We start from the raw sequence: 21564 nt of genomic DNA on the forward strand, positions 1-21564 counted from the left end.
TGCGAAAGTGGTCTATGAAGCTGCGCGAGCGCGATGCGTAGATTTAATGGCACAAGTCCAGACGACGCGCCTTGACGTGTGGGGAAGGAGCAGAACACGACTTCCTCATTGATCACCTGCAGACTGATGGATCATGAATCACGTAGAGACAGCTATCACAGCAATGCTGACTCGTGCGAGGCAACAAGCACAGACCGACTCGATTCATCGATGCAGTCATACACTCCTGCCTCTCTGCCTCTCTCTCTCTCTCTCTTTCTTTCTTCGAGGACTCCGTGTCGAATATCCCGTGCACACCTTTCTCTCCCTTTCTGCCTTTCTTCTCTACACATCGCCGGCCGAGGCGATCATATCTATACCAACACCCACCGCCCGCGTGGTCGATTATACCTTGAAACACAGGTCATCATGGGTCAGTCCACCTTCCACCTTCCACCTTCCACCTTCCACCTTCCACCTTCCACCGTCTACCCTGACGCCACAGCATTCTCCCAAAGCTAACACGAACACGTCCGCATCCAGGTGTCCCCAAGTTCTTCAGATGGATGAGCGAGCGCTATCCCGCCATCTCGCAGCTCATCGCCGAGAACCGCATCCCCGAGTTCGATTGTCTCTACCTCGACATGAACGGCATCATCCACAACTGCACCCACAGCGATGGCGACTCGGTGACGAAACGCATGACCGAGGACCAGATGTACATCGCCATCTTCAACTACATCGAGCATCTCTTCGGCAAGATCAAGCCCAAGAAGCTGTTCTTCATGGCCATCGACGGTGTCGCCCCTCGTGCCAAGATGAACCAGCAGCGTGCCCGACGATTCCGCACCGCCCTCGACGCTGAAACCGCAAGAGACAAGGCCATCGCCGCAGGCACGGAGATGCCCAAGGAGGATCCCTTCGACAGCAATTGCATCACTCCCGGTACCGAGTTCATGGCTCGTCTGACCCAGCAGCTCAAGTACTTTGTCGCAAAGAAGATCTCCGAGGACATCGACTGGCAGGGCCCAGAGGTCGTCCTTTCCGGCCACGAAGTCCCAGGAGAGGGAGAACACAAGATCATGGAATACATCCGCAAAGCAAAGTCGCAACCGGACTATGACGCAAACGTGCGCCACTGTCTATACGGTCTCGATGCCGACCTTGTCATGTTGGGTCTGCTGAGTCACGACCCCCATTTCTGTCTCCTGCGAGAAGAGGTCACCTTCGGACGTTCGAATCAGAAGAAGTCCAAGGAGTTGGAGCATCAGAATTTCTACTTGATGCATTTATGTATGGTTCGCGAGTATCTGGAATTGGAGTTTCAGGAGATCAAAGAGCCTGGTGTTCTTGGCTTTCCCTTCGACATGGAGCGCGTCATCGACGATTTTATTCTCATGGCTTTCTTTGTCGGCAACGATTTCTTGCCTAATCTGCCTCATCTCCACATCAACGAGGGAGCTTTGGCTCTCATGTTTGGCGTCTACAAAAAGGTCCTGCCCAAGGCCAAGGGCTACATAAACGAAGGCGGCACCATCAACATGGAAAGGCTGGCCCTGCTTCTCGACGAGCTTTCTCACGTCGAGTACCGCTTCTTCGAGGCTGAAAATGCCGATGCAAGCTGGTTCAAGGGCAAGCAGATCGGAAAAGAAGATGTCATGGAGCGCACCAAGAAGAAGGGTGGCCAGGTCATCATGACCACTCCACAAAAGGATATCTACACCCAAGTCAGACAGTATGTGACCAACCGCCCAGCCGAAGCTGACCAGCAGCCTCTCGTACTGCCTGCTGGCTTGCCTGCTCGCGATCGAAAGTTCGTCGAGGAGCTCGCCGAGAGTCTTCATATGCAGTGGAAGAGTGTCGTTGACGACGAGGGCGAGAGACATCTGGAGCTATCATTATTCCCACGTGCCGAGCATGACGATTCTGATGACGACCAAGACGAAGAGGCTCACTCGGCGCTCTTGCGCGTCATCAAGCGCTTCGACAAGGCCCAGATTGTGGATATGTCTGCCGAGGAAGCCCAGAGTAAGATGGAGCAGAAATACGAGGAAAAGTTCAATGCTTGGAAGAATGAGCATTACATGACCAAATTCGAATGGGGCATTGACAACGAAGAAGAGATGAGGAAACTCACCGAAAACTACGTGCAGGGTCTGCAATGGGTTCTTTTCTACTATTATCGCGGAGTTGCTTCCTGGGGCTGGTTCTACGGATACCACTATGCGCCAATGATCTCCGACGTCAGGAAGGGACTCAAGGCCAACATCAACTTCAACCTCGGTCAGCCCTTCCGCCCCTACCAGCAACTGATGGGTGTGCTTCCGGACCGAAGTAAGAAGATCGTACCCACCGTCTATCATGACCTCATGACCAACCCGGACTCGCCAATTATTGATTTCTATCCCCGTGATTTCGAATTGGATATGAACGGAAAGAAGATGGAGTGGGAAGCTGTTGTCAAGATTCCTTTCATTGACGAGAAGCGTCTGTTGGGCGCCATGGCCACCAAGGACAATCTTCTGTCGCCCGATGAGAAGGCTCGAAACGAGTTTGGCGTGAGCTTGAAATTCACCTACGCACCGGAGATCAGCTACACGTACCCCTCTTCTCTGCCTGGTATCTTCCCTGATTTGCCCAACTGCAAGTGTGTCGAGAACATCTTCGAGCTCCCCACCATGGAGGGACTTGACTACCACGTCGGTCTCATCCAGGGCGTCAAGCTTGGTGATGCCGCTCTGGCCGGCTTCCCCAGTCTTCGCACTCTGCCACACACCGGTACCCTCGGCTTCCACGGCGTCACCGTCTTCCAGCAAGAGAGTCGCAACGAAAGCATGGTCATCACTATCATGAACTCCGAGCAGACTTGCGGGATCGAACACGCAAAGGCTAAGCTCGGCAAGGCGGTCCATGTCGGATATCCCTTCTTGCAAGAAGCCAAGGTCGTCAAGGTTTCCGACGAGCTGTTTGATTACGAGTTGACCGACCCCACGGCCGAGGCCACACCTGCAAACATCGCTGCTCTTCCCCATGGGCCCCAGGAGATTTCGAACTGGAAGAAGAAGGCTAACCGCATCGAAGGCGTCTACAGCAAGCGTCTCGGTACAATTATTGGAGACGTCGAATCGTTGGTTCACGTCGAGATGCTCGTCGGCCTTAGAAAGGAAGACGATGGAGCGACTGTGAAGCAGTACTCTTTTGTCGAAGGCCTCGAGACCGACTTTGCCTCGCAAAGTGTCGTGGACCAAGTCACCTCCGAGGACCAAAGGTTCCTCGAGAAGGCGGCTGTACCCTTCGAGGAAGAGTTCCCCGTTGGATCCCACGTCTTCTTCCTTGGTGAATTCAACTACGGTAGACCGTCTGTCGTACAGGGCCACACGGACAACAAGGCACAGCTGCTTGTATCGACTGTTGAAGCCAAAGAAAACGAGTTTGGTCGCGAAATTGCCACCTTTTCGTCGCAGCGTGCTCCTTACAAGCCCGCCTTTGCAATCGCTAGAGAGCTCGGCCTTCATCCCCTGGTGTTGTCTAAGCTTACAGCCTCTTTCAGAGTCAACTCTTCTGGTCTGCAGCTGAACCTGGGTCTGAACTTGAAGTTTGAAGCCAGAAAGATGAAAGTTCTTGGCTACAGCCGCAAGTCTGACCGCGGCTGGGAGTTCAGCAGCAAGGCACAGGAGCTCATCGCAGCCTATGTGACTGCCTTCCCTGAGTTTATTGCCCGCATCCAGGCCAACCCTTCGGGCGACGTCTTCAACGATACCGATTTCTACCCCGCGGATATTGCCAAGCAGAAGATGAAGGAGATCGGTGCCTGGCTGAAGAGCGTCGAGACCAAGTCCTTCGAACGTGTCCCATTGGACGCCGAGCAGATGGACTCCGAGACGGTCATGGCCATTGAGCGCGCTGCAGATTACTACCTCGCCAACGGCGCTGCCATCTCCAGTAAGAAGATTGGAGGAATTCCCCGAAATGCTCTTCTCAAACCATCCGACGCCGAGCAACGCATCGGTCATCAGCGCTTTACTCTTGGCGACCGTATAGTGTATGTCGCCGACTCCGGCCGCGTGCCTATCGCGTCGAGAGGTACTGTTGTTGGTATCACCCGTACCCCAAGAACTGTTCTGCTCGACATTGTCTTCGACAGCACTTTCATGTCGGGAACCACTCTCGGCGAGCGATGCAGTCCATTCAGAGGCAGCACTGTACCTGTGACCAGCGTGCTGAACTTGAGCGACAAGCAAGTTATCGCACAGACCCGCGCTGGTGCCCAACGTGCACCTGCTCATCAGCAGACTCAGTGGACTGTGAGCAACGGCACCAAGAATGGCTACGGCGCCCCCACGGCAGCAGGTGGCCAGGGACAGTTGCGTGAAGCACCTATCCCTGCACGTGGTGCTTGGTCAAACGGACGTGGTCGCGGACGCGGTGGAAGCTCTCATGAGATTCCTATACATGGCGGCCCCCCTTCCAGAGGTGGTGCCGCCAACGGAATCCGCAGCGGTCGTGGCCGTGGAGGCGCTGGCGCCGCACGGGGCGGTGGTTACACCGTTATTGACAAATCTGATCCTACCGAGGGTGTTGTTCGCAACAACCCCCACTTCCGCCCTCAAAACTACTCCAACGTCCCGCCTCCCGCGAACTTGGACAGCGGTGCTGGAGGCAGAGGTAGAGGTCGAGGAGGCCGCGGAGGATTCGCCAGAGGTGGTCGCGGCAACGGAGCTGGGGGTGCGCCCAGAGGTGGTGCCAGAGGTAGAGGCGGCGCCGGTGCTGCCGCCGCCGAGTAATCCTATCATCCCATATTTCATATTTATGATGGAATGTTTTTGTCAAAGTAGAATAGATGACGATGATGGCGGATTGTCTGAATGTAGTCACGAAGATGCAAGATGGACGACATTTATTCTCGATTTTTTTCCTTTCCATTTTCCTCGCAGCCGTGAAGGGTTCATATCCTCTCAGAATACGTTGATGCCATGCACCACCTTGATCTACTTCACGTCTCCCCTTCTTCTCCAACCCCATACCGATGAATCAAACCTCGATACTCCCCTCGGGCACCCCAGCAGTACTCCTCAACCGCGACCCAAAGAAGCGCATAACAGGCATCATCTCGTCGCGATTCTGCGGCATCGAATCTCCCTGTCTACGATACTTATTTATCGTCACAGACTCGAAAACGCGTTTGAGCTGATCGGTCGCCTGGGGCGCCAACCAAGGCGAGTCGATGCCATGGGCGACGAGAACCGGAGTTTTTATCTTGTTTGCTGGGGGCGTTGTAGATGAGGGTAGGGCGCCGCCTATACTTATTATGCCGCCTAGTTCTGAGGTTGGTGTTGATGCTGGTGGATGTTAGTGTTTCTGAGACACTGAGAGAGGGGGAGAGAGAGAGAGAGAGAGAGAGAGAGAGGAGAGACTGAGATGAGAAAGAGGAGGGGCTGACCTGCGATGTCCAACGCCAACATGCCTCCCTGACCGAACCCGAATAGGAAGATCTCGCGTGGCTTGTACGCGCATATCTGGATCAGGGTCCTTTGGATTATGGACTGCCGGATCCGGGGGGATTGTTTTTTGAAGCCGCCGTCTGGGTCTATCGAGCCTTTTTTTTCTTTAATCAGTATGAGCTGGCGGGAAGTGAGGACTCGAGAAACGGAGGGATGGGAAAGAGGGTGCGGTTCAGTCGTGCACTTGCTGCCTTCTAGAAACGAAAAGAGAAAGGACCTTACCAATTGTATTGTCAAATATGACATCGTCTCCATAGTGAAAAGAATCCGGCTCAAAAGGCAGAGGCTCGGGTCCTCGGATAGAGATACATGCTGTTTCGGGCAGGTTCATCTGCGTGCCCAGTTGAGCGAAAGGTTCATGACTCCCGCCTAGACCGTGGAAGAACAAGAGGACATTTGTTGGTTTTTGGTTCTTGGGCGCTGGAGACGGAGCGTGTCAATGCCTTGCTCTCATTTGTTACGTGCGCATATTCGTTTTTGTTCTGGTTAAGCACCGTATACTCTACATGGGCGAGCAACAACTACGGTTAGGAAAAAAGTACAGCACACTTACGAGGTGTGATACTCAGCGTCCATGATGAATCAAAGTCTTCTTTGGTCGGTAAGCGTTTCTCCGTGGCCATTCTTCGCCAGCTCGGTTTATTGCCTCTATCACAAAGTCTAATCGGTATGATGTTCACATTCAGAGTGATGTCGATGGAGAGCGGAGGCGGAATATGTGGCGCAGTTCACCATCCACAGCCGCCCACCGCAGCCTTCTCGAATCGTGGCTCAGTCCGAGGTGGCTTCGGCGTTTACCTTACCTTACTCAAGACCGGCCGCTTGGCACATCACACAACAGCTGTGGCTGTACAGTGACTATCACAGGGCAGATAGATGATTACTCCGAACAATCCTTAAAATAGGTTTCCTTGTGGAGTTTCACCCCCAAGGGTTTGTTTGGATACACGTAATTTCCATGACGAATCGCGAAACGCTTCTAGGGCTCACTGATCATTGTACGGTTGCTACGTCGCCCGCCGGCCTTCTTTACCGTATGTTGCTTGGTGCCAGGGAGAGAAGTCCCTGCACAAGCTGGTGGTCAAGATCGGTCTAGCATACAGTACGCCTCGACATGCCGTGTTGCCGTCTGGCATATGGTTCCTGAGCTGCTCTCGAGAGATGCTCGAGATGTAATAGCTTCTCCCACATCGGTCTTCGAGAAACGCCTTTCCTGTGCCAAAAGGCCTACAGGATTTCCCGTTCAGAGTCGGCGTAGAGGCTCAGTCAGCGGGGGTCCCTTGCCCTAAGGATTGATCATCGAGCGGGGCTCTTTTTCGAGAGTAAAGTGTATCATGTGAAGTCATTCGCCATCTCCAACTATCGGTCTCGATCGGTGAATTAGCCGTGCTCGGATAATGATACCCGAGCCAAGAGAATGGTTCTCATCAAGGTGACATGCACAATACATGCTGTAAGACGCGCCTGCGTAGTGTGTTTGGAGACGGCAAGAACTGCCACACTATTGCATCAGTGGGGCAAGATATATGGGTCCAGCCTCGAGTGTAGTCGTGCTGTCTAAGCTCAGGTCAGAGATTCTCCAATGGAACTCTGACGAAAGTATATAAGCTGTAGTCTCACTCGTACTTCGCTCATTTTTTTGCAATTGACTATCACATAGTGACGAGTGTTCCGTACCATTACCTCTTGCTCTATCAACCAACACCATATAATCATCTTCATAATGCCTGGCTGGGGTAAGTCGCGAGCAATGTAATGCTCCCGGTGCACTTGAAGCTGACAATGTTGCCCAGACGAAAACCACGACGCCTATAACCGCGTCTACAATGGCGAGAAGAACGAGTCCAGTTTCGGTCATGAATTGATTGCCGGCGGTGCTTCCTTTGCCGCCTTCAAGGCCTTTGAAGACCACCAACGCAAGGAAGGAAAGCCTGTATCCCACCAATTCGCCAAAGAGCTTCTTGCAGGCTTTGCTGGCGCCGAGGTAATTGCATCCATGCCAGATCTATCTAGCCAAATATGACTGACTATTTGTAGGTCGATAAGCTCGCTGAGACCAAGGGTGAAGACTTCTTCGACCGCGAAAAGGCCAAGCACCAGGCTAAGCAGAACGCCGAGCACATGTACGATCAACACTATGGCCAACATAACGAGTACAACCCTCAGCAGATGGGACCTCCTCCGCGCATCGAGCACCAATTCGGTGGCTATAACCAAGGCCACCACCAGGGTCACAACCAGGGGTACAACCAGGGCCCTGGTGAGGGATACAACCAAGGCTACAACCAAGGTCCTGGTCAAGGTTACCATCAAGGCCCCAACCAAGGCCCCAACCAGGGCTACAACCAAGGCTACGACCGTTACTAGGCCTTAGGCAATATACAGAGATACACTTCGGAACCAGAATAGATGATCGGAGATAGTGTATCAGAACAGGATCAGAAGACGACTTCACGAATACAAATCGAATAAATGGAAGCCTGAGAGATCGACGTTTACTCCTGAGCAAAGCGCATCGGTGCACATGTTCTTTCATGAAACAACGTGATGCACAGCACTTTCATCTTGCATACTCAGACCAGTAATCAGAAGTCCGCATCGAGGACTGCTGAGAGGCAAGTGCGTTGCAGAAGTGTTATAGATATGTCATCCGTGAAATGTTATATCGGGCACATGATTTTGGATGTTGTGGGGTGCAAGTCCGTAGCAGAGCACGCGCACTCCATGGACGTCAGCGAATGAGAAGAGACTTTGGCACCGCATGATCGACCTTCGCGCCCATCACTCTTGCACAGTAAGACAAGCGCGACGGGATGCTCGATCCCCTATTTATATCCAAGATCAGATAAGGCCAAGGTAAAGTGCCAATGGTCTTTCTTTCTGTCTCCGTATCTCCTCCCCTTGCTGCCCAGCACTTGGTACGAAAGAAAAGGGTCGGACTTGGCGGTGACATAGTGTTTTCCTATTTTATCAACTACCGTACGGTACCTACTTTCGATCATATCGTTGGTACTACGCCATGAGCCTCTCACAAACTAGCATTATTCCTTCCTGATAGGTCTCGCGTGTGACTGTCTGCGGTTGTGTGTGTGTTCGACATAGTGTATGACTGTAAGGCGAATAAGAAAAGATCAGAGGAGATAAAACTACTCGAACCGCCATGAAGTTCGCCAAGTGAGGCTGGCCTGCAGACGCGATGCGCCTGATGTGTACTTTTTACTGACTCCAGCAGGGAATTGGATCAGGATCTGGTTCCGGAATGGAGAGTGAAATATCTGGACTACAAAGTTGGTCGCCCTTGTAAATAAAAGACGTGATTTCACAAATCGCTAAAGTGGAAGGCAGACGGGAAAGAAGAAGCTCAAGGCTATCGCTCGCGCCCTTCGCAATGTCGATAGAACACCGCAAACGGGCAATAGACCAGATACGGCTCAGGCTGCTTCTTCGACTTTCAGAAATGCACCATTCTATACCTTCTTGAATCGGTCCAACACTCACGACTCGGCCGATGGCCCAATCTCTTCCGGCGCAAGACCGACATCCACCTTATCACATCGGAATACCTACGACGCCGACGACGACAATCACAGGAATGCATTGACAGCTAGCCGGTCGCAACCTATACCAGCAGCTGCTTCCGGCGATGGAGAGCGGACTCCGTTGCAGCGTGGAAAGGATGGAGACGGACGCTCTGTGAGCCAATATGGTAGCATCATAGCGAGTCCGCCCATGAGCAGCCCTACATGGAGTCGTGGAGGAGCTTCATCTCTGAGACTCCCTGGTCCAGCCTTGGATCCGCAAGTGTCAAGAGACTCGGCAGATACTGTTGTTCCGAGGCCTCGACGTGCTGTCAGCCACCAAAGCACCGGAAGCGCTTATCAGATCGGCGACGATGCCCCATCGCATCAATCTCCTCTCGCGCCGAGATACCGCAGTATATTCCAGCCGAAGCGTGTTAGTTCCATGTCCGGTCTCGAAAACGGACATTCACCCGCCCCGGAATCTACTACGAAAAGGGCCTTTACGTTCATGGGCTCGCGATCTATCGCACCTAACGACATTGCACTAAACGCTTATCGCGAGGTCGACTTCTGCCAGGCCGACTTTTTCTCATTTTTGGACAAAGAGCTGGACAAGATCGAGGATTTCTACAAGCAAAAGGAGGATGAGGCTACCGATAGACTGAAAGTGTTGCGAGAACAATTGCACATCATGCGAGATCGCCGTGTGGAAGAGCTCCTCCACGCCGGATCGCCTCGAGACAAGAGCACCAGTCGTGATCGACAAGTCGCCGACGGGGACGAAGTCATGTCAGGGGACCATTCGAGGAACAACGGCGACGACACCAAGCGGTTACTTCAGAAAGGACTGCGAGTAAAACGTTCTAATGCTACAAAGACAGCTCAGTCTATGAAGAAGCTGGGGACGCCTTCGGGACCAAGACCATTGGATGCTATGCAGGATTACGTTCGTCGCAAGAAGTCACCCGAGGTTCCCTACCGAGCGGCAAAGCACAAATTGAAAATCGCCATGGCCGAGTACTATCGAGGATTGGAGCTGCTGAAGTCCTATGCACTACTCAATCGTACTGCCTTCCGAAAAATCACGAAAAAGTTCGACAAGACCGTCAATGCACGTCCGTCCGGAAGATATATGAGTGAAAAGGTCAACAAGGCGTACTTTGTCAACAGTAGTATTGTGGAAAGTCACATTCAGGCAGTGGAGGACCTGTATGCTCGCTACTTCGAGCGTGGCAATCACAAGATCGCAGTCGGCAAATTGCGTGCCAAAGGAGTGCGTGCTGGAGACTATACCGGTGGTGTCTTCCGTAATGGAGTGCTTCTGGGTATAGGTGCGGTGTTTGCCATACAGGCCGTGGTCTATGGAGGAGACTTGACCTTCGATCCTGATCCTGTGCTTGCGATTCACACCAGCTACCTTCTGCAGGTACGAGCTGCTCTCCTTTTTGTGTTGTAATACCAATGCTGACGGACCACCAGATATATGGTGGATACGCTATGATGTTACTGCTCACTTTACTGTTCTGTCTGGCATGTCGAGTCTGGCAGCGAGCCAAGGTCAATTATGCGTTCATTTTCGAATTCGACACCCGTCACAACCTCGATTGGAGACAATTAGCTGAGGTAGGTGGAACGGCAGATTTCCTACGACCTTGTTACTGACTCTAGTAGATACCCTGTTTCCTGTTCTTCTTGCTTGGACTCATGATGTGGCTCAACTTCAGCCGTTTTACCAGTGACGCCATGTACATATACTGGCCAGTGGTACTCATAGGTCTCTCAGTTCTGATCGTCTTCACCCCATTCCCAGTGCTCTATCACAAAAGCCGCTTCTGGTTCATCCGATCCAACGTATGTATATCATCTTGCTTCGTCTTGACGACCGAGGGCATGACTAACATCGTGTAGTGGCGCTTGCTCGTAGCCGGTCTGTATCCCGTCGAGTTCCGAGACTTCTTCTTGGGAGATATGTATTGTTCGCAGACTTATGCGCTAGGGGTAAACTTGCATGATCGAATGAAGAGTTGCACTTGATCAAACTGACCATGAGGGCAGAATCTCGAATTGTTCTTCTGTCTGTATGCACAGCACTGGAATAATCCGCCACAGTGCAACTCGTCACATTCACGCTTGCTAGGGTTCTTCTCGACACTGCCGGGTATCTGGCGTCTCTTGCAATGTCTACGCCGATACTGGGACACGAGGAATGTCTTTCCGCATCTGGTCAACGGCGGAAAGTACAGTTTCACAATATTGTACTATATGAGCTTGAGTCTGTATCGCATCGACAAGACGAACTCGCTCCGGGCAATGTTTATATTCTTTGCGACAATCAACGCAATCTATTGCAGTGTTTGGGATATAGTCATGGACTGGAGTTTGATGGATCCCTATGCTAAACACCGCTTCCTTCGCTCGACGCTAGCCTTCAAGTATACATGGTGGTATTATATCGCCATGGTCATCGATCCCATCATCCGATTCAACTGGATCTTCTACGCCATCTACGGCAACACAACGCAGCATTCCAGTGTGGTCTCGTTCATGGTCGCCTTCAGTGAGGTACTGAGACGTGGCATGTGGACGCTGTTCCGTGTCGAGAACGAGCATTGCACAAAGTACGTATTATCCTTCTCGGTCAGGTCACGCCGGCATGCTAATAGAAGACAGTGTTGGGCGATTCCGCGCTTCCCGTGATATACCTCTCCCTTACGAGGTCTCGTCGACCTCAGAGGACAGCCTTACCAGCAAGCCCTCAGATGAAGCCAATGGAAGACCAACTAGCAAACCTGACGAAGAGTCACAAGCGAATCATGCACCTCGACCCTCTGCGGAGCTCGAGCCGGTCGCTTCTCGCACAAGTGGCATCGATGCCCCAGGCAGGACTGGAACTAGCACTACACCTCGTCAACGCAGGTCTACGATGGCAGGTGATTCACCTGTTGGACGGGCGTTTAGTAGAGTCGGAACATTGCTTCACACTGCTCACGCCCAGGACTTCGAACGCAGGAGAAAACCCGAACTTGGCACAGGTGTTGGTAAAGATATTGGAGAGATAGATGACGATGACGACGATGAGGATGATGACGACGACGACGACGACGAGGATGAAGCGGAGGAGAGGGCGATGGCCTCAGAGACAGAAGAGATTGGAGAGGCAATGGAGGCCAGAAGACAACAACACCACAACCGAAACCACAGTCACGACGGAAGACTACGGGCTGGCGCAGACGTCGATAATGCTACCAACGGCAGCCGAGTGAGCCCTGCAGCGGGACGAGAAGAAGCGGGAGATCAGGCGGGAATTAGAGATGCCGAGTCCGGGCAAGGTGAAGACGCAAATGGCATCAACCACAGACAATTCTGAGGCTGTAGCAGAGTGTTTGATCGAGGCTAGCTACAGTAGGTCCAGCAGACAGGTAGCAGCACATTACAGTACATGTGTCGTCTCGGCAATAATGTCAGGAAAGCCGGGCAGGGGCTGGTTGATACACGAGAATGCTGCCAAAGCGCGTCTCAAGACCGAAGGGCAGCCGGGCGATCCCTCCAGGGAACGTTGCGCGTTAAGCATTCGACACATATAGTACCTACCTTACCCTACCTATCTGTCCGAACGACGCGGGCTGCCGTGTGCCAGATACGAGAAAAAAGGAAAACGTCATGATAAGAGACAGCAAGCTCAGTCAGCAAAGCTTCTTCTCTCGAGCAAGCGCCGCGTCGAGGCGCCGTTGATGGTCAGATGTGATAAAAGATTGCGATTGGCGTTTGGTTCAGGAGAGATTTGCAGTGATGCACCAGTAAATACCGGCTGGAGCGGGGTTCGAGCTGGACCCTTTTGTTATTCGTCGCAACCTGAAACTCTGAAAGCCGCATCGCGTTACCCCTGTGGAATTCAAAATGCTCTGTACTGTACGGAGACAGTAGAGTAAGGTAGCTAATCAATTACTAGTCTAGTCTGACCTAAACCGGAACCTGAACCTGGACCTGAACCAAACAACACAGGTCTTTTTCTGGCCCCTCGTGCCCGTACCTGACGTCTGAACGTGTAGATGAAGCTGCCAGCGATCCTGCACTTGTCTATCTTCTTGTCTTTCTTTCCCTGCCCTGCCCTGCTTTACTTGTCTCGTCTTTTGGAGAGTGAGAGATTCTGATACTGTAGATTTCTTCCCCTCATCTCTGCAAGCTCTGTGTGTGTGTGTGTGTGTGTTTCAGGCAGCCAATGCCTTTGCTGACAACAATCACTTGTCCACTTTTTTTAATTTCCACAGTCACTGCCACATTTACCGTGACTGCTCTTGCTCTTGCTCTTGCTCTTGCTTGTTGCCTTGCAGCGGAATATCTACTTTTCGACCTTCTTTTCTAGTCATCCGTCCTTGCGGCGGTTTGACGTGAACGAGCTTTCTGCCTTGCTCTCCCTCTCTCTATCTCTCGCATTTACATTCACATTCACACTCGTATCGACCAAGCCCGCACACCCACAAGCTACCTTCCTTCGCTTTGAACCACAACTCATCGGCCATACCACATCCCGCCCACCATGGGTTTCCTAAAGCACCTGCGATCCAAGTCGCGTCTCCGAGATGATCACCACCACGTCACCCCGGCACGCAACTCAGCCAACCCCGCCAGGTTCGGTCGTGACTTTAGTTCGAAACTGCCCGATGCGATACTACAGAGGATCTTTGTCCAGATATGCCCCCACACCCAGGACGACACATACGAGCCCAGCGAGAGGTCATCAGTAGGCGATGGCTGCATGCTCTGTGACCTCCGAGACATGGGCAACACTGCTCGAGTGTGTCGAAGGTGGTACAAGATAGCTCAGGACATGCTGTAAGTCTCCCGTTACCACAAGCAAAAGCAGAGGCTGATGATGGCGAACACGCAGATACGGGAGCGTACGCATAGACGCGGTACATTACTGTGACCTGGAAGAGATATTGGCGGAGAAGCGACAGAAGAAATCTTTGTTCAAGGCGGTTGTCGAGTCTGGGGATGTTCCTTCGATCAGACTTGGTCTTTTCTGTCGAACAGTACGCGAATCTGCTGTTCTAGGATCGAGAGTGACCCTGCTCAAATTGCCATACATGACACGCGAGACGTGCAAGGCCGACCTCGCCCGTACCATCTCTGCCTTGCCCAACCTCAGATACGTCGACCTTCCCGATGGCGCCTTTACTGGAGACCCGGGGTGTACCACACTTGTGCACGAGCTGCAGGCGAGATGTCCAGATATCAGAAAGATGAGCTACAGGAGCGGGTCGGAAGCTTCGTTTGAGCTGCTGTCTCACCGATGCTGGCAGGCTCTCGAGATCCTAGAGCTCGACAACATCGCCGTCGAGCCCAGCACTCTCCGTATCGTGCTCGCCTCTCTGCCCACCCTTCACGAACTCACCATCTCCGACATCGCATGGCTTGACGACTCCATCTTCTCTAGTTCGCCGATGCTGCCCGAATTCCCACCTCTACAATCACTCTCGCTCGAGAATACGCCTCTTCTCACCTATCAGGGCCTGGTGCAATACGTGACCAAGCCGCAGAACAGAGCTATCCTGTCGAGCTTGTCATTGAACAACACCGGAGTTGCGATCCAGGATCTCCACGCTGTCGTATGGGAGGCTGCCTCGCTGACTTTCCTTGCCGTCGTCGAGACCGTCACCAAATCCCTTGCCCTCGAGCTTGCCGACCTCCCTCCACTCACCTCCATCACTCTCAAGACGTTGCACTTTGAGATTACTGATTCAGATGATGCTCACGGCTTGCAGAAGCCGGCTGCTTCGTACTACGCCTACCTGGCCCAGTCATTGCAAGGCAACGCCATGCCTGCGCTGACCCAGCTCTATGTGCGCGATCCCGACTTTGCAGAGCTGATCCTGCTTCCTCCTCCACCAACCCCCTTCGCCGAGGGCGGCATGCGCGCAAGCACGATGAGCATCGGACCACCAAGAGGCATGAACCAGCCCCTCGAAGTCTTCAGCAAAGGCCTTGATGAGTTGGAATGGGTTTTCACGGCCATCACACCCTCTCCCGCCCCTGGTAAGCAAGCATCTGCCACCGGAGGCCGACCGATGAGCGCCTACAGCGCCTCTCGCGGTCTGGGTCCTCAATGGGCTCAGGGTGGTTTCGGTGGTGACGCACGCAAGAGTGTCATTGTCGGTAATGGGTTCGGCGGTTTTCTCGCTGTCCCTCAGGAAGAAGCACCAAGACCCATGTCTGCGGGCGGCAACCATGACCAAAGACGCGACTGGGCGAACAGCAGTGTTGGAAGCGCGAGCAGTAGGATGAGTTGGCTGAAACCACCGCCTAGTCTCGCTAACGCCGGTGGCGGTCACGCACGCAAGGGAAGTCGACAGGATCTATGGCGATGAGAAGCTTTTTTTCCTTTTCTTCTTTTCCCTTTCTCTTCTGTCTTTTCCTTTTCGTGAAGGGTATGATCATGAAAGAGAAACGCAAAAATGTGGTGAAGAATGGTATCACGGTCGCATCATATTTTCCTTTTGATTTCTCTAGATTTTTCTTTTTCGGGTCTATCTGCTACACCAGGTCTGGACGGGCAAGGGAAGTGCGAGTGGGTTGTGATAGGTAGGCGAAGGCTGGCGTGGACAAAAGGTGCTTGACCACAACCTGACTCCCTGTTTCCACACGGGGTGTTGGGGGAGGGTGTCATATCAAGGCGCTGACGTTGATTTTTTTGGAGCAGAAGCAGAAGCAGAAGAAAATCCCCCATAACGAAGAGTATACCCAATTTCCATCTTTTTCCCCCCACTCCCTTTCCTGGTTCCGTCACGCGAAGTCTACCTGGCAGTACCGTCTTATGGCGAACAGAGATATAGCCACCTTGCTTGCCCTTGGCTTGCATATCTGCCTGTCATTCCATTATAGTGTCGACCGCAAGAGAGAGAAGTATGGTTCACAAAGGCGAGCCATGCGCGGACGCCGACTGGTGAGCTAATCACTAAAGGCAAAAAAGGAAGAGTAAAGAAATAGAGAACAAGAGGGAAAGAGAGTCAATGTGGACAATGTGAGTCCTGCTCGGCGTCCCGACGATGGATGTTAATTGGTGATGTCCTCTTGACTCTCCTCTTGACTCTTCTCTCGACTCTTCTTACAGGAGTATGCCTTTTGCTCCGCGGCAGTTATCAGTGAATATAAAGAAAAAAACGGCCGCGAGGACGACCTTCTCTCTCTCTCTCTCTTTCTCCGTTATCATTCTCATTAAACCTTACTAACGCAACCAACCAACTCGTAGTTCAAACACCTCGTTTCGCGCAGCTTAATAAACCTAGAAACACTTGATTCCTAAATAACAATCTCAGCTTATAGCCCTACTGCCACCGAGCATACGACAATCGCAGCTCGGTCGGATTACTGATCATACCTGCCTGCCTGAAGGCTTCCGGACGGACGCGTTGATTGAGAGGAAGACAGACACCAAGCAGGCAGGCACAGCAAGACAGATACAACTGCTCTCATGATGGCGATATCTACTAGTACTAGATGCTGGAGCAAGGCATGGTGCTCTGGCATCTCCGGCCGAGATCTCTGGGAATGAAGAGGGATTTGTCGTAGACCTGTTCGTGGACCTGTTCGTAGCCCTGTCCTGGGGCTGTCCTGGGGCTGTCCTGGGTCTGTCCTGGGTCTGTCCTGGGTCTGTCTCGGTACTTGCCATGTGTACCGTCCTTCAGCAAAGGGTATTAGACAGTGAGGTTGCCAGGACCAGGTCAATAAGCCTTCACCTAGATACAAGACTGGAGAAGAAGCAGCAGGCTGTGGTTATAACCAAGACGGAGGAGCAGCGAGATGGTGGAGCTGAAGCATTGGGCGAGTGAAGCGGTTGCCTGTTCTCTTCACTTTGGATATGTTGGCTTGATCCTGCTTGATGCGTTGGTCTTCGTTCTTTGCTTGCCCTCTGCCTTGTTTGTTCACTTGGGGTTTATTGCGGTATATGTAGTTCACTATCACATGAGGACAGTTGGTGGCACTACAGCAATGGGATATGAGTCGTTCTATGTTCTCGTGGGGAAGGACATAGAGTACCATGTGCGCGGGTCTATTGAGATTACCATTTTATTCCTGTAGACTAAATCAAGCGATGGGGATGGGCGTTGGTATGTAAGATATATAACAGGTAGTTTGTAAACGAAAGGGCATTACTGTTCTTCATTTCTTCGAGTTGTTAAGTGCACAGTGATGATTTATCGAGGAAAAGCATACTCAGAGCCATCAAGAGAAGTGAGTCGTTAGAACGGGCGAATGTGGAACACACAATCAGATGAGCAATATCGAAACAATATCACTGCTTACTTACTGTCTACCAGCGGCTGGGAAAGCGCAGTCATGAGGGACAGGGTCGCCCCATGTCTTTGTTTTTCGACATCCTCGAACGGTTCATCGTTTGCCCGGCACCGCCACATCTCAATACTCAAGGTATCCAAATCTTGATGTATGATACAGGTTCACGTCCTTCCAGGGCTACCATACCTCGACTCATTTGTTCCGGGCAAAAAGCATGGCTCGATCAATTCGCTACGCCGTTAATGTGGTTCTTGGAACACAGCCTCGGCGACATGTTAAAAGCCTACCTTGGACAATAGCCGTAACCACCAATCGCTCGCAGATTTCAAATAGTGCAGAAGATTGCAATTGCCACAACTAGTTAGACAAGTAGTCATCTTCCTTCGACGCTTCATCGTTGAACTACTGGATCCACTTCTGTATCGTGGCGGTAGCAAAACAGACAGCTCGTGCGAATCGGAGAAACAAAACAGCCAGCACAGTACTATACCGGTAAATGCAGCACTATAGTACTGCGACCTCGATGATCAAAAAGGATGCCAAAATACCCGACCAGAACATGGAACCGTATCAGGATTCTTCTAGTAAAGCCGCTCCCAAGAACATTGCCATTCCAGCCACCACACGGCATCGTTGGCCAGAGCGGTGAACAGTGACACTCTCCTATACCATATAAGGTAAGCCGTGACTGCCGGCCCCCAAAGCAATAAGACCTGCCGTGCTGCTCACCTCATTTCCCAGGTCGCCCACATGTAAAGTAGGTAGCCGACCGAGGCTTATGTGGGGATATGCATGAGACATGTTGGATGCAGCAGCCTCATAGATTGTAGACAAATTGAGGAGGAAAGGTGGCTTGCTTGGGAGTTCTAGGGTTATGCAAGACCATTGACCAGGTAATCCATGAGGAGGCAGTCGGAAATACGGGGTGAATATGCGTACGTCGGTTGGGTAGCAAAAAAGACATCGCCGCGTAAGCCTCTTGCATGTCTTGTACGTAGCCGGACCCCACACATGCCTTGCATCTGCTGCAGTCCATCGGACTTTGCTCCGCATTCGACGTCCAATTATGCCTCAAATCTCTTATGTATGGAGTGATCGTTCTCGTATAGAGATTGGTGGATCTTAGACATCCCCGGGTAAACAATCAGATTGATATTCACACGTAAGACAATGCCGGAAACACTGCCGCTAGGGTTACATTGATTATGTGCCTTCTGTAGCCGGCCGACATAGTAATGTACTTGTACGATGATGAGACGCATCAACAAGCTGTAAGCTGCGGGATCACGCATGCAGATGACCGGCATTGCGACATGCATGGTCACCGGCAATCAAAGCCATAACGAAGAGGGGTCGTGTACCTGTAGTTGGTCGGACTCAAGTCCGTATAGTAAGCAGGTTCCCGTCGGAGACAGTACCACAGCCAATATGATTTGAAGGTCGTATTAAGTGAGACGCATCTGGCCGTGGGCTTCAGGCATATTCGCATCACCAGGTGCCTTGATAACCGCCGCAGGAATGGAACTGCTGTCATGCACTGTTTTTAAACAGCGGATTAATCGATCTGTCAATTTCACACAATATCAACGTTAGCCTCTGTTGCGCCTCAAGATCGAATCTGGAGGAGAAGTCCAGACCACTCGTATCGGCAGGCTGGGGCTGTCCAGGAGGTGGACCCGGGTGCCTGTACGAGAGCCCCAATTTTGTGCTATTAGGCTATTCGGTCCTAATCGTACGTGATCCTTCGATGTGTACCTAGCAATAAGAGCTGATCGGCTGGGTAGGCTAGCAGAGCCGCGTGCGCTGAAGCATGCAACTGCTTGCATCACTTAGCGACGCTCCAATTCCATACTACTGGCACTGTGAATGGGTCGCTCAGCACAGCACACGAAAACGTTTGCAACCTGTGATCGCGCTGAACTGTACCGTCGCCACGTACGCTCAGGTCTGCTGGGATCACGATGTACGCTCGACATGAAACGATGGTCGGTCGATGCTCATCCTCCTCTCATAGCCTGCGCCTGCGCTCGATCAGGACACGAGTTTGTGCCAATAATACTGATGCAACATCCGCAGGTTTGCCAATTACCTCTGACTGACACCATCGGACCGCATGCATGGTGCCTTGACCGCCTACTTTATGATAGTCTATGGTCAACAAGTACTTGGCACCTTCAATACAGGCCCGAATACATTAGAAACAAAGAGACCTTGACAGAACAAACGTTCTCCGGGCTAAGAGTGCGGGCAGGTTGACATACCATTCCGTTGGAGGCCACAGGCCTACCGACATGAATCTTTGCACATTCGCAACACAAAGTCGGGACACAAATGCTCTGGTGGCACCGACTCCGACGGAGCTGCTTCTAGTAATTGGATTGCAGCAGCTTCATGGAGTGAGCGCCAAGGACTTGCAGTTACACCTGGCCAGGTCTGCATCTTCCAAATGATTCGCTTCCGTAAGAAGTGTTACTGAGCAGTGCGACAGCCTTTTTCTTTGCGAGAATAGTGCTGCATGCATACATCACGATAAGTGGTCAGCATTCTTCAGCTCTAGGATGGTGCCCTCTCTGGCCCGCTTTCCTGGCGTAGTGGAAGGAAAGAGAGATCTGAAGGCGAGAGTCCTGTCTCTATTGCGCCCCGAGCTGGCCTGTGATTGAGTTCAATGAATCTAGGCATGGGTAAGCATCGTGAGTCTGCGCAGCTTGGCGTGCATCGCCGAGTCTCGGCAGTATTGGAAACTGGGGTCATAGTGGTGGTAGTGGTCGTCGTCGTCGTCGTCGTTCTCGCCGAGCTTGCAGGTACGTGTCGTGCCCTTGACTCGGAGCTATCTCGTGAGCGAGCAGGCGTTCGCTGTTACAACTCAGGTATGCTACGCTATCAAAGTAGTAACATGTGGAACCTCCAGAAAAGGTGTCCTCGATGCGACCCGGCTAGATGGGGCTTGCTTTGCGACGACCTGGATATCTGGGACATTGCTCGCCGAGCTGGCTCCACACAATGGTAGGATCTCAACGGCGACAATGCTAGAGACAATATTGTACTTGCAATAAGGGACGATGCCCTAAAACAGCGGCATTTTGCCAGGCGACGGAAGAGCCTAGCCTTGTGTACAAGTTTCTTGTTCGTTACACTTCCGGTACGTGAAGCACCCGGCAAGGGGAAGGTAGCGCCGGGGCTACTGCCATCTGCTCGCACTTATGAAAGCCTAACCTTGTCTACAACGTATAATTTGAATTTATGCTCGTCATGATCCGACTACGTTGAGAAGCAACGTGCGATGACGGTACCCTCGAGGCGGGGGACTGTAATATGCGGATGGAGGTACTTTTTCCTCGTGAAAGCCATCACTTGCCTATATCGAGTAGGGCATATAGTACCTAAGGTACCTTACTCAAGTGATCACCACAGATAGCCCACCTTTATGACATGTATATCACCTTGAACAGAGTAACAAACAACTGAGTAAGCACGGACCTTATCTCAGGAACCTATGATCCCACGTTTCATCTCGCAATTGTTTTCTGCTCGTGCTTGGTGCCGGCCAGCTTATACGTTTAGCTTTTCGGCTGCGTCGGAGGCGAGACGGGTGCTTACTAGCCTGTCACAAGATGAGCGCCTGTGAACCAAGAACGTATGTCCGCACTTCTCAGCGGGTGGTGGTTCGTCCGTCGCTCCACCACCCCCACGCCTGACACGAACAAAGTGCTACTTGTGCGGTTTTGCGTTACGGTACGATGCCGGGCGGGTAAGTTTAAGTGCGAGTACGCAGGTACATGGCTGTGATGTCCAGAAAGCTTAGCCTGCCCACTATTTCCACGTCCGCTCTTGGCCCGTTAGGAGGCCGTTGTCGAGGTCCCACTCCGCGCAAAGTCGTACAGTCCTACGCAAGGAACATAGCATTGAGAAAACTTGTGAACTCTAAATCACAAGCGACCGATCGCCAGGGCAGATTGTCTCTAGGCATTGGTACGGCAAGGTTCGAAATGAAATCATTGGCGCGGTAATGGGACACATCTTGCATTCGGCTGGAGGTAAGTGCTACTGGTAATCAAACTATGACTCGCCCAAAGATACTCTTGGCATATCTCCGGCCAGAGGTGACACGCAGCGGCAAAGCGTTCACACCAACTAATAACTTTATTAGATAGTACTCTCGTTTGCGAAGTGTGCTGTAACTATGTGAACGTTCGTTCAATGCCTGCTTCCTGCCCGCCGAAGCTTTATTGGAGCGCCGTACGCTCGGTAACTTGTCGCATGTGATGATT

General features: G+C 52.1%; 5 protein-coding genes across 5 annotated transcripts; 4 read left to right on the top strand and 1 right to left on the bottom strand.

Annotated features, from left to right (window-relative positions):
- Positions 1-408: 408 nt before the first annotated feature.
- On the top strand, positions 409-4763 carry AAFC00_003287 (uncharacterized protein; the record flags this gene model as incomplete). The annotated part of the gene is made up of 2 exons (XM_069342741.1): positions 409-412; positions 523-4763. The coding sequence occupies 2 exons, from the start codon at positions 409-411 to the stop codon at positions 4761-4763; spliced, it is 4245 nt and encodes a 1414-aa protein (XP_069199246.1).
- A 247-nt stretch (positions 4764-5010) lies between these two features.
- AAFC00_003288 (uncharacterized protein) lies at positions 5011-6103 on the bottom strand (the record flags this gene model as incomplete). Its single annotated transcript, XM_069342742.1, has 4 exons — positions 5011-5318; positions 5420-5575; positions 5703-5900; positions 6034-6103. The coding sequence occupies 4 exons, from the start codon at positions 6101-6103 to the stop codon at positions 5011-5013; spliced, it is 732 nt and encodes a 243-aa protein (XP_069199247.1).
- A 1100-nt stretch (positions 6104-7203) lies between these two features.
- AAFC00_003289 (uncharacterized protein) lies at positions 7204-7847 on the top strand (the record flags this gene model as incomplete). Its single annotated transcript, XM_069342743.1, has 3 exons — positions 7204-7216; positions 7274-7464; positions 7518-7847. 3 exons carry the CDS (start codon positions 7204-7206, stop codon positions 7845-7847), a joined length of 534 nt encoding a protein of 177 aa, XP_069199248.1.
- Positions 7848-8640: 793 nt separating this feature from the next.
- AAFC00_003290 (uncharacterized protein) lies at positions 8641-12368 on the top strand (the record flags this gene model as incomplete). The annotated part of the gene is made up of 8 exons (XM_069342744.1): positions 8641-8654; positions 8713-8767; positions 8826-10427; positions 10481-10624; positions 10673-10852; positions 10910-10999; positions 11057-11619; positions 11672-12368. 8 exons carry the CDS (start codon positions 8641-8643, stop codon positions 12366-12368), a joined length of 3345 nt encoding a protein of 1114 aa, XP_069199249.1.
- A 1170-nt stretch (positions 12369-13538) lies between these two features.
- Positions 13539-15369, top strand: AAFC00_003291 (uncharacterized protein; the record flags this gene model as incomplete). Its single annotated transcript, XM_069342745.1, has 2 exons — positions 13539-13834; positions 13890-15369. The coding sequence occupies 2 exons, from the start codon at positions 13539-13541 to the stop codon at positions 15367-15369; spliced, it is 1776 nt and encodes a 591-aa protein (XP_069199250.1).
- Positions 15370-21564: the final 6195 nt, after the last annotated feature.

Source organism: Neodothiora populina (assembly GCF_041146345.1).
Source record: "Neodothiora populina strain CPC 39397 chromosome Unknown canker_contig_15, whole genome shotgun sequence".
In the NCBI taxonomy this organism is placed as follows: Eukaryota; Fungi; Ascomycota; class Dothideomycetes; order Dothideales; family Dothioraceae; genus Neodothiora; species Neodothiora populina.